We start from the raw sequence: 12,909 nt of genomic DNA, 5'->3' as shown, positions 1-12,909 counted from the left end.
TTGGGTGGTTCCGGCTTGAAAGATGACAGCATCAGCGTCATTTGTAACACCTCCGTATTTGTCCCGACCTGATCTGATCGAATAGCAGCCCAATATTTATTATTAACATGACCGTGAACCTAATAGGGCTGGTAATTGGAATTGACTGCTACAGAAGTTGTTACTTTCCAGTTCGTTCTGTTCAATACCATCATACTGAATGTATGGTAATTAGGAACACCAACACAGTTTTACTCATCACGAACTTATATTCTTCTCAAAACAACAAAAAGGAGATAGCCACTGCCTTCGTCATACATATCTAACTACGGCTAATCTCAGCACAGGCTTTCTTCATTTTCCATTATCGTCACACGCTAATCCATCACTGCATCCAACACTGAAATCCAAGGTTAGGCTGGCGCGGTAGACGCGAAACCAAATATCGGCACTAGTAACGTCACTGATCACTTTCATAATGATACTTCATCACTTCCCGTTATTAATTTATCATTTAGGGGTCTAACCACGGCGATGGTGACACCCTTTTTGGTTAAAGACCCAGTATTTCAATAATGTCCTCCACACACACACCACTCCCGCCAACCACTCTGGCGCATCTCCACACTCGCTCTCGCAACATGTCACAATCGATTGTTCGCCCTATCGACCTGTGCCGAGTGCAAAGTTATAGTAAGGGCCTACAGACCCCTTACACATTCCATAACATCTTAAAAAGTACATTTTATTTTCCGAGTTGATCCATGCCAAAATTAAATCTCCACTTCTGCTTCAAGAATGTGTTTCTTCAGAAACTCACTGAGACAGTGCATCATGAGGATGTGCATATCACCAGAGCTGCATATGCCAATGATGCAAATTTTCAGCTTGTGAATTTGTGGTCTTTCTGTATGACTACCTGGCAACAGCCTTACTGGACTGGATTCACATATTAAAGATGAATCTGTTTGTGAATCATAGTTTATTTATTGAGAGCTTCTTTTTTTTTGTTATGTCTTTTCCTTTAACTTATGAGAAATACATTCTCATGGTTTGTTTACCAAACTACTGTATTTGGCTCCAAATGTCACTTCACTTTATTAAGATGCGCGCTTGCAGTAATTATGACTTTGAACTAAATTTAGTAGTGTGATTAAAACCGAATTTCAATTAACTGTCACCATACTTACTGCATGCTCATTTACTCATGATTTTAGAATTGCATGATACATCTGAAATAAAGTACTGTGCTTACATTTAAAAATTTATGTATTCTGACAGAAGAGTACAAATTACAGAAGACACACAACAAACAATCTGCATTTGAAGAATCTCTAATTTCACAGTGATTGTTACTGAATAAAACAAAATAATTATGTCTTATGATTTGACTGCCATATGCTGCACTGCCATAGTTATAGAACTCGCTAGACAACCGGCTAGATATTACTACAAGGATGCATGTTGTTATTTAACTCAGAATTCAAATAAACCAAATAATTATTTTTATGTAACCACAGTGACACCCATACTGTAAGGCCATGAACCCTTAGGAAACTGTGATGGAGACTTTGAAAACCCCTGCAGTAGACAATGCTACTGCTATGTAAGTCAATAGGTGCAGAAAATAAGTGTACACATTTTTTGAGCTCACTATTTTTTCCCTTAGGGTAACTTGCCTTAACAGCAATTTGCATGATTCAGTTGCAGGAAAACAACTCTAAGGTGAAGGGTGCTCTGGCATTTGAGGAAGTTCTGGACTCAATTGGTTCCAGAGGGAAATTCCAGATGAGACTGAACATTTTCGTTTGTTTTGCATCATGTTTCAACCTGATGAGCGTCAATATGTTCTACATTGCTATGCAGACTCCTGATCACTGGTGCCATGTACCTGGTCGAGAACACACCAACCTGTCACTCGAGGAGTGGAAGAACTTCACTGTTCCCAGGTTTGCAGTAGGGACTATGTTTAATTTTTAACTTTCCTCTGTTACAAGTTGTCCTACTGGTTTACAAAAGATGAAACATGCCATAAATATCAAACAAATCCTAAATTGGATCCTAGAGTCTACATACCAGAAAAGGAAAGAAAATAATCAGAGATGTACCTGCATTTAGTAGTACCACTAAGAGAAGTTTTTGAAAACAACTATTATTATGTTCTCATTATCAACGAGAATTTAGAGCAACTGCGGAAATGGTAAATCATACATCAATAATACGGCCTGTTTGTGTAGCCTACGAAAATTCAGCCAGATCTTGAAAAAAATCTATCACAAGGCCCTGGTAATTCGTAAAGTCAATGGACAAACCTAACTGCTCAGTTCAAGCTTTATATCAATCTAGTGTTGAAACAGAAGACAATGGATAGAAGTCCAGTACATTAAACTCCATACTTAAAAATACACCCACACTTGTGAATATTATAATATTACGATGTTGCAGTGCCTGTGTTATTCCAAATTATGATGCAAAATTCCCTTGTACATGCTTGCATATTTATTAAAGTATCCTTCATTTCACTAAAATTCTTCAGTTTGCTTAAGTGATCAAGAATGTTTAGAAAATTATTATTTCAACAGTCAACTTGGAACTATAGCACCCAAATTTATTTATAAAACAAAACTGAACACACAAATACTATCAACTACAGTTTTGGGGATTTAACATTGGTTCACACATTAATTTCAATTACTCTTCTAAAGCATGTAATGTCATAAATGATTTTGTAATTGTCCATCGTGATATGACTATACAGACTTTGATGTTAATAAACTCCTCTGTGATGTTCGACATACATTGTCATTCACATGATGTTTATTTACAAATACGTTAGAGTTGTACACTTGGACTCACTGTCCCAAGGTTATTACAAATAAGACATTTCACAGTAGAACATCGTTGTTGTAGTAAAACTTGAAGACATGATATATAGTCATTCTACAAGTGAGCCATCTTTGTGTACAGATCCGAGTGCACAGTAAAAAATGGCGATTGCTAGCTCCCTTCCAATATACGGTTTTTATTGCTGGGATCTGGGAATCTCCAAAAGGATGTTCGACTCACCTTCAATGCAGCTCTTTTTGTTTAAGTGGAGAGACTGCATCTATAAAGTAACTGTAATCTCTCAGAAAGAAAGGAATTGGCTGTGTTCCTATATTAATGGACCAAACATGACATCTGCCTAAATCGGAAATGAGAAACCATAGAACATCATTTTAAAGGTTGCTAACAGATGGATCAAACCACCTCACCTCCCAAAGTAAGTCTGTGGAAAATTTGGAAAAACTTGTCGTAAATTATTTTGAAATAAAACAGAATGCATCAGAAAAAAATGGAACACAGATATTGCATGTTTTTCCTTTGATTGTGCATGATTCTTCATTTGATAGTGTATAAATTCTATCGCTATTTGAGCGAAGATTTTGTTGATCAACACAATTTTTGGGCGACACAGGCAAATCGAAGTCTATTTTTATGCCCCGACTTTAATTTAGTATGATTTGTAATAATTCTGAAGGAAAGACCAATGACAGCTGCAATCAGAAATTGAAATAGTTTGATGGTAAAAGGCGATTATTTCTGCCAAACCAGTACACAAGTGCGGATCTCACACTTCACACGAGCAGTTGAATTAACTGCCTTGGCCATCCAGACATGCTTCCTGGGTGACCGATACTCTCAACTTGTCACATGCTAGTAGCATCCACTGTGCATTCGCCTACTTGCTCGCACTGAGTCCTGTATCCCTGCAAGACGCTCAGACCCTGTTGTGCATCTGTACTGAAATTATCAAGGCAGTCACACCTACAAATATGCTATACACTATTCAGTCAGAACATTATGACTACTGTCCTCCTATCAATATAAGCCTGTCCAGGCCATAGGGCAGCTCTGGTGAGGAATGAATGCTAGTCAGACACACATATGGTGCGTTAGTATAAGTGAGCATACTGTCTATATGTAGGAAGAGGAAGACACACAGTCTATCTGAGTTTGACTGTGGGCATATTGTGATGGTCCAGAGGCTCAGTTCTAGCATTTTGGAAACTGCACGATTGGTCAGGAATTTGAGGAGTGCTGTGGTAAGTGTCTTCAAGATGTGGTAAGGTCAAGGTGACACCACATCCAGACATCGTGGGGTTGGGTAACCGTGCCTCATTAAAGATCTCGGACAACGTAGGTTGGGCAGTCTGGTAACACTAGACAGGTGATGAACTGTGGCAGAACAAACATCAGACTTTAATGATAGGCGGAGTACAAGTGTGTCTAAACACACAGTGCTCCATACGCTCCTAATGACACGCCCCACAGCTGATGACTCCTGTATGTGCTTATGTTAATGCCACAACATCGGCAACTACATCTGAAATGGACACATGACCATAGGCACTGGATGTTGGCATCATGGCATGACGTATGGTCTGAAGAATGCTCTGCATCATGCCGATGAGAGGGTGCAAATCTGTTGTCTCCCAAGTGAACAGCTCGTTGACACCTGTACTGTTCTCTTTTTTTCTATGTTCTTGTCATACATTGTTTTGTACTATGTATTGACGTAAATAAATTGATTCACATTTGCACCATAATTTTCAATATGTTACTATACATGTCAACATATTATCTTTGTTCTCTTATCTTTGCATGTTCATATTCCATATATGCACCGTATTCTTTAAGTGTTGTATGACATGATTGATGATAGAAGCAGCGGTGTAACCTAAAATCCAAATGGCGACATCTTGCTTCCTGCGGGTTATGGTATTTTTTGTGGCCTGGTTAATTCCATGACGTTGACGTTGTGCGGAACTGTGCAGTCAGTTATCGAAAGTCTACTTCGCATACGATCAGTCCAGCTGTACCACAGGTGAAGCTGTGAATTAAGGTGTCCATGTGGCTGCATACTGTACAGGCAGGAATGGCGCTCAGGTGTTGGTTGGAACTTTGTCGTTGGTTATTAAATACCATGTAGACCGGATGCTTGAGGGCAGTACAAAGTTACGGATATTTCGCTAGATGGTATTCCACTTAGTTTGTGAATATTTTTGAATGAGTCTGTTTTCTCTATCATCTGTTCTGAGAAAACTTTAGATTTTCGCATCGGTATTAGGTGGATTTTGTCAGTTTGTCGTATGTAACTGAGCTCGCTGTAGTAGAGTCTAACATAGCGAAAGGTTATTGGTATCACAGCTTCATTAATTAGGAGCATTACACTGCATGGTCTTAAATTTAGTGTGAAGTTTTTAATTAATCTCGGTGTGTCATTGGTGATAGTTTCATGCACGCGGCTGATCAGAAAGATCCGAGACATGTCTGGCACTGATGAGTAGCTTCCGCCTCGTGAGGCTGGTAAGGCCAACATTCCAAAGCTTGCTTTCAAACTGTGACCTCTGAGGACATACCAACAGAAGGCTTTCTGTATGCTGTCTGCTAGCTGATTTCAGAGTGGTATGATTTGGCCCAGATAGTACATTCTGCTCGCTGCAGATATTCTGACTGTGTGTAATCTTTGCAGGAGATCTAATTCCCTGTGTGACGAAATGCATGTTGTGGCTCTGATCTTGTGCAGCGTGTCTGTCCAGTTTTTTTGTCACCATAATGTCTCTGTCTCGTATTGCACCCCAGTATACTCCGAGAGATTTGTGCTGTGCCCTTATTTCACACCAGTTGAGATGGATAGCATCACCAATGCTTCTTCCTACATAAACCAAAGTTGTCTTTCTCTTGTTCAGTTTTGCACCAATGACCGCGATGAAGTCGCTGACGAGGCTCCCCATTTCCGTCAAATTTATTAAGATTGTATCCCTAACCACACATCGTCAGCATAAGCAATGCAAGCCACTTTCTCCGTTCTGATGGTGATTCCAAGTGACTGCTGGGTTAAGCGTACAAGTAAGGGTTCTACCACGATGGCATACAACGCCACTGATAGAAGGCAACCTTGCCTGCTAGACCTCCTAATTAAAATTTTGTCAGAAGGGTGGCCATTAATCAAAATACGTGATATGGCATTGGAAATGAAGTGCTGCATAGTTTGACAAAACGTTGGTAGAAACCCTTATTCGTCAGTACCTCAATCATAAATTCATGGTTCATGTGGTCATATGCTTTTTCAAAGTCTAAAAATAGTAGTGCATCGGGGTCGTTATTGTCTGCCAGAGTACAGATGACATCCCATAGGTTGCAGGAAGCTGATACTACACTCTGTTCAGGTACAGCACCATGTTGGTACTTTTCTAGTATTTTATGTAACAACTTATGCATTCGCTGTTTCGCAGTCGGTGATACGATTTTAAAGTCTGAATTAAGTAAGGTAATAGGTCGCATTTCATGTATCCTTTTGATGTTTCCTTTTCTGGGTAAAGGCACAACGAAGCCTTCTTTGAGTTCCTCTGGTACCGATTCAAGCTGCCACAATTCATTAGCAAGTTGAGTTAATGTTAGGGCCAAGATATTCCAGTAATGTTGATAAAATTCCCCGCCAAGACCGTCGGGTTCAGGAGATTTTCGTTTCGTGGAGCTGAACACAGCCTATTTAATATCGTCTTCACTGGATCGGACCTCAAGCGCATCATTTTCGTGAAACTATTTAATTGAGTACTTCAGTGCAAAGCGCGTCATTGATCTCCTGCCTGCCGTAAAGTTCTCTGTAGTGTTATACACATGTGATGAGATATCGCGTTGTCTTGTAACTACAGTCCCTGTCCCATCAACTACCTCTTCAATTAGCTTCACTTTCTGTCGCCGCATTGTTCGTAAAGTGTGGTACAGTGAGGCTGTTTCCTCTGATTCGAAGTCCTTTGATTCAGATTTCTTTGCTATACAGGTTCATAATTTTCACCTTGTACTTCTTTATGCAGTGATAAGCGCCATCAGCTTTGATGTTGGTGGTTTGGTATGGTTCACAGAGGCATGAGAAGTAAAATTCTCTCTTTTGTTTGAACCAACAGCGTAACTTTTTACTGTTGATCTAAGTTTCAGTTCAGCTCTGTGTGGCCACCATTCAATAGTCGATCTGTATTGGGTTTTGGAGTGCTTTACTTGATCACACACCCATTGGATGTCCACATCCAGCTGCTTGCCTTGCAACAGGCTGACGTTCGTTCTCCAGTGACCTCTCCTACGGAACATTTCTGGGCGTTCGAGGTTACGTAGCATTGATGAGCACTATGGTCAGAAAAGCTGATGGGAGCAATATCGCTGTTCATTACATTACGGTAAAGAGCGGCAGAGACATATGCGTTCTATCCGACTGGCTGAATTGCAGGCTATATGTGTGAAAGCGACGTGGTCCCCATGTATTTTTTCCCAAGTGTCAAGTAGTGTCAATCCAGAGACAAGGTGGTAGAGTTCCATCCATTTATTAAAGTTCGATGTTTGGTCTTATAATGAGATAACACAGTTAAAATCTTCCCCTACAATAAAATTCACAGCATATCCATTAATTAAACAAGGCAAATCATTTTCATAAAAGTAAGAATGTTTCTGTCAGCAGTTACTGCCGGATGGTGCATATAAGTTAACAATCTGAATGCCATTGATTAAACAGGATATGCCTGTCCATTTGTCAGTCGTATTATGTTCAAGTGATGGAAACCATCTCATAGCAGGATTGCAGTTCCTTTGTGATCCTCTTTTCTGATGTTCATTATGGCTACAAATCCCGCTGCGTTTGGTTCTACACACAAACTTTTTCTAACAGCCCGATGCTTACATTAGTGATGTATGGGAAATCTGTGACTGCTCTGAATTTTCTATCACTCTGAATTCCGTTAATATTAATCGTTGTTCTGTTGTACGTCAAAGTATTGGTCCTTAAGAAGGAGATATAGCCGACCTGCTAAATGCCGCTCTGTCCATACACACACATTCACACTAAGATTTCAGTATAAAGCTACCGTTGGCCCTCATTTCTGTCCCTTTCATCGTCCATCCATCAAGGACCAACCGGTGGTATGTTTAGATTGTTGCCGGAGTCCATGGGTTCTAATAAGGCAGTTCACAAAGTTGTCGTTGTTTCAGGTTGACTGTTTTTCGGTTTTGCTGCCTAATTGGACTACTGGCCTCAATTTTTGTGCTGCCTCAATAGCTTCTCCGTGAGCAATGCAAAGTTTCTTTTTGTCAGGTAGCCTTTGAAATCTTTCTGGGACTCCCATACGAACTTTTTAGATTTTTTTAAAGTAGGAATTGCTTGTACAGTGGTGTCCGAATGTTCATCACGCGTCTCAGTGTATCTGTGACGTTGTCTGTAAGGTGTAACGTCACTTGTCGGTCGTTGTCGTTAGTGCTATTACATTTATTCAAAGAGTCAGTTGCCAGAATGTTGCATATGACAGTAGTGTTGTCCAACTGTGAACAAGATGTGCCTTCTTCCCCTGCGACAGATTCTTTCAGAACTGAATCATACACGAAGCTGCGTGAGGACAGAGTAAGTTCAGGAGCAACATTAGATTGCGCTGTCATTGCAACGTCTGTTTGAGAGTGGGAGATTTCCTCGTCAGTGCTCAAAGTGGGTGCACTAGTTGGCGACACTTCAGTTGTTGCTGCTGTGGCAGTGAGTGCTACGTCATTGGCAGGGTACACAACACTGTCGCTGCACGTAAACAAACAGCTGGCGACTGCGGCATACTGCGCCCGCGGCCTACCTTCCACATCTACCTCGGCAGAGAGCTGTATCGGTCGTCTTCGCAGACACTCCTCCCTAAGGTGACCAGGTATGGTACAGGCAGAACAAGTACTTGGTTGCCCCTCGTAAACTACGAGAGCTTCGAAGTCATTGATAAAAGTCAATATGTGACATTGTAAATCAATTTTAGCGGTTTTCACGCCATTATTATCGACTTTCTAGCGCATGTTACCGCAGCCCCCCCCCGCGATTGCCATTAACTGTGTACACGGGACCATATTTACCAAAGGGCCCGACCGAAACCAGCATAGGTCATAGTAACACGGCTCAACCTCTCCTGTGCTTGTCTTGTACTCCGCACCGCCGTTTGTCATGTACATAATCCTTTGGCAGATTTCCTCGTTCCTCAATTTAACAGTGTATACGTTATTCAGGAAGTCATATGCCATTCCAAAAAGTCTTTTTCTGGTTCTTCAAACGTTCCACAGAACCAATCATCAAATTCGTAAATTTTTGGATGCTCAATACCAAAAATGAAACTGAACTTCAATTTATACTTTCGCTCTTGACACTCCATTTCAAATTAGACAGCAAATATCAAGGTTAAATCTATCGATGGTCTAGTTGACTATTGATATGACATTTCCCCTTCCCGTCATATGACTGGAAATCAAAATATAGGAGGGGATGAAAAATTTTCTGTTTGATTGCCATACAGTCCAGACTCGATATGCCACTCAGGAAAAACTACCAACGCCACTGAGGCAATCATTCGATCGCCGCACTAGGCTGAAGGTACTCGTTTGCTAAAACAATGGCTCCTGCTGCATGAAGAAATCTATAACTGCTTGCCACACATACACATCCCACAAAAATTGTCGACCCTTCAAGGGCTTTTTTAACGGACAGAAGCATGATAATTGCATGGGAAGAGATTAGGACAATAGCGTGGGTGCTCATGTGTCTCTCATCTTAGTCGGCTTAATTTCTGAGTTACATTCGCGATATGGCGACATGTGCTATCATGAAGCAACAGCACTCCTTGTCGCACCATTCACCAACGGTGCTTTTTGACAGATATACTGCCCCATACACATACATGGAAGAACCCTGGAGATACTGGAAGGTCTCAGATAGATTATATAATGGTAAGACAGAGATTCAGGAACCAAGACATTTATTTGTAAGACATTTCCAGGGGCAGATGTGGACTCTGACCACAATCTATTGGTTATGAACTGTGGTTAAAACTAAAGAAACTGCAAAAAGGTGGGAATTTGAGCAGATGGGACCTGGATAAACTGAAAGAACCAGAGGTTATAGAGATTCAGGGAGAGTATTAGGGAACAATTGACAAGAATGGGGAAAAGAAATACAGTAGAAGAAGAATGGATAGCTTTGAGAGATGAAATAGTAAAGGCAGCAGAAGATCAAGTAGGTAAAAAGATGGGGGCTAATAGAAATCCTTGGGCAACAGAAGAAATATTTAATTTAATTGATGAAAAGAAGAAAATACAAAAATGCAGTAAATGAAGCATGCAAAAAGGAATACAAACGTCTCAAAAATGATATCGACAGGAAGTACAAAGTGGCTAAGCAGGGATGGCTAGAGGACAAATGTAAGGATGTAGGGTCACATATCACTAGGGGTAAGATAGATACTGCCTACAGGAAAATTAGAGAGACCTTTGGAGAAAAGAAAACCTCTTGCAGGAATATCAAGAGCTCAGATGGAAACCCAGTTCTAAGCAAAGAAGGGAAAGCAGAAAGGTGGAAGGAATATATAGAGGGTCTGAATGTAGATGAAGATGAAATAGGAGATATGATACTGCGTGAAGAGTTTGACAGAGCACTGAAAGACCTAAGTCGAAACAAAGCCCCAGGAGTAGACAACATTCCATTAGAACTACTGCCAGCCTTGGGAGAGCCAGGCCTAACATAACTCTACCATCTAGTGAGCAACATGTATGAGACAGGTGAAATACCCTCAGACTTCAAGAAGAATATAACAATTCCAATCCCAATAAAAGCAGATGTTGACAGATGTGAAAATTACCAAACTATCAGTTTAATAAGCCACGGCTGCAAAATACTGACACGAGTTCTTTACAGATGAATGGAAAAACTGGTAGAAGCTGACCTCGGGGAAGATGAGCTTGGATTCCGTAGAAATGTTGGAACACGTGAGGCAATACTGACCCTACGACTTATCTTAGAAAATAGATTAAGGAAAGGCAAACCTACATTTCTAGCATTTGTAGACTTAGAAAAGCTTTTGACGATGTTGAGCGGAATACTCTTTCAAATTCTAAAGGTGGCAGGGGAAAACAACAGGGAGCAAAAGGCTATTTATAATTTGTACAGAAACCAAATGGCAGTTATAAGAGTCGAGGGGCATGAAAGGGAAGCAGTGGTTGGGAAGGGAGTGAGACAGGGCTATAACCTCTGATGTTATTCAATCTGCATATTGAGCAAGCAGGAAACGAAACAAAAGAAAAATTCGGAGTAGGAATTAAAATCCATGGAGAAGAAATAAAAATTTTCAAGTTCGCCAATGACATTGTAATTCTGTCAGAGACAGCAAAGGACCTGGAAGAGCAGCTGAACGGAATGGACAGTGTCTTGAAAGGAGGATATAAGATAAACATCAACAAAAGCAAAACGAGGATAATGGAATGTAGTCGAATTAAATAGGGTCATGCTGAGGGAATTAGACTAGGAAATGAGACGCTTAAACTAGTAAATGAGTTTTGCTATTTGGGGAGCAAAATAACTGATGCTCAAAGTAGAGAGGATACAAAATGTAGGGTGGCAATGGCAAGGAAAGCGTTTCTGAAGAAGAGAAATTTGTTAACATCAGGTACAGATTTAAGTGTCAGGAAGTCATTTCTGAAAGTATTTGTATGGAGTGTAGCCATGTATGGAAGTGAAACATGGACGATAAATAATTTAGACAAGAAAAGAATAGAAGCTTTCAAAATGTGGTGCTACAGAAAGATGCTGAAGATTAGATAGGTAGATCACATAACTAATGAGGAGGTACTGAACAGAACTGGAGAAAAGAGAAATTCGTGGCACAACTTGAGTAGAAGAAGGGATGGGTTGGAAGGGCATATTCTGTGGCATCAAGGGATCAACAATTTAGTATTGGAGGGCAGCGTGCAAGGTAAAAATTGTAGAGGGAGACCAAGAGATGAATACACTAAGCAGATTCAGAAGGATATCAGCTGCAGTAGGTATTAGGAGATGAGGAAGCTTGCACAGGATAGAGTAGCAAGGAGAGCTGCATCAAACCAGTCTCTGGACTGAAGACCACAACAACAAACAACACATTCTCCATTCTCCAATGAATGTATCCTGATGTTTGCCTTTTGGCAGCCAAGAAAAATATAACCCCACATTGATCCTGTTTTGACGCATTTGGTAATGCCATTGCCACAGTTCACACTTCCGCATTTGCCACACGCTCATCGGAAAGACATGAGTGTCATACTAACCCCTGTCATATGTCGATTCTTATAGTTCTGCAATGTAACCGCGCTGCATTGTATTTCCATTGCAGCAACACGCTTAAACGGAAACTTTTTGATTGTCCCTTATATCTTTCAATTTCACTAAAAGGCATCCAGTTCATGCGTAATTTTATTTAGGTTATTGGTGGTTGTCAGAGCACTGAAAGACCTGAGTTGAAACAAGGCCCCCGGAGTAGACAACATTCCATTGGAACTACTGACGGCCTTGGGAGAGCCAGTCCTGACAAAACTCTACCATCTGGTGAGCAAGATGTATGAAACAGGCGAAATACCCTCAGACTTCAAGAAGAATATAATAATTCCAATCCCAAAGAAAGCAGGTGTTGACAGATGTGAAAATTACTGAACAATCAGTTTAATAAGCCACAGTGCAAAATACTAACACAAATTCTTTACAGACAAATGGAAAAACTAGGAGACGGCGACCTCGGGGAAGATCAGTTTGGATTCTGTAGAAACACTGGAACACGTGAGGCAATACTGACCTTACGACTTATCTTAGAAGAAAGATTAAGGAAAGGCAAACCTACGTTTCTAGCATTTGTAGACTTAGAGAAAGCTTTTGACAATGTTGACTGGAATACTCTCTTTCAAATTCTAAAGGTGGCAGGGGTAAAATACAGGGAGCGAAAGGCTATTTACAATTTGTACAGAAACCAGATGGCAGTTATAAGAGTCAAGGGGCATGAAAGGGAAGCAGTGGTTGGGAAGGGAGTAAGACAGGGCTATAAGCCCTCCCTGATGTTATTCAATCTGTATATTGAGCAAGCA

The 12,909-nt window shown here is 40.6% G+C and overlaps 1 protein-coding gene across 1 annotated transcript in view; it reads left to right on the top strand.

The window, feature by feature from the left end:
- Positions 1 to 1,814: 1,814 nt before the first annotated feature.
- Positions 1,815 to 12,909, top strand: part of LOC124789241 (solute carrier family 22 member 1-like) — a 63,618-nt gene continuing 52,523 nt past the window's right edge. Inside the window, exon 1 of the mRNA XM_047256536.1 lies at positions 1,815 to 1,928. Coding sequence (XP_047112492.1) covers positions 1,825 to 1,928 — 104 coding nt within the window. The 5' untranslated portion in view covers positions 1,815 to 1,824. The remainder of the gene's footprint in view (positions 1,929 to 12,909) is intronic.

The sequence above is a fragment of the Schistocerca piceifrons genome, chromosome 3, assembly GCF_021461385.2.
Source record: "Schistocerca piceifrons isolate TAMUIC-IGC-003096 chromosome 3, iqSchPice1.1, whole genome shotgun sequence".
Taxonomy (NCBI): Eukaryota; Metazoa; Arthropoda; class Insecta; order Orthoptera; family Acrididae; genus Schistocerca; species Schistocerca piceifrons.
The sequence above is the reverse complement of the archived record's forward strand: the minus strand, read 5'-3'. Positions and strand labels throughout refer to the sequence as shown.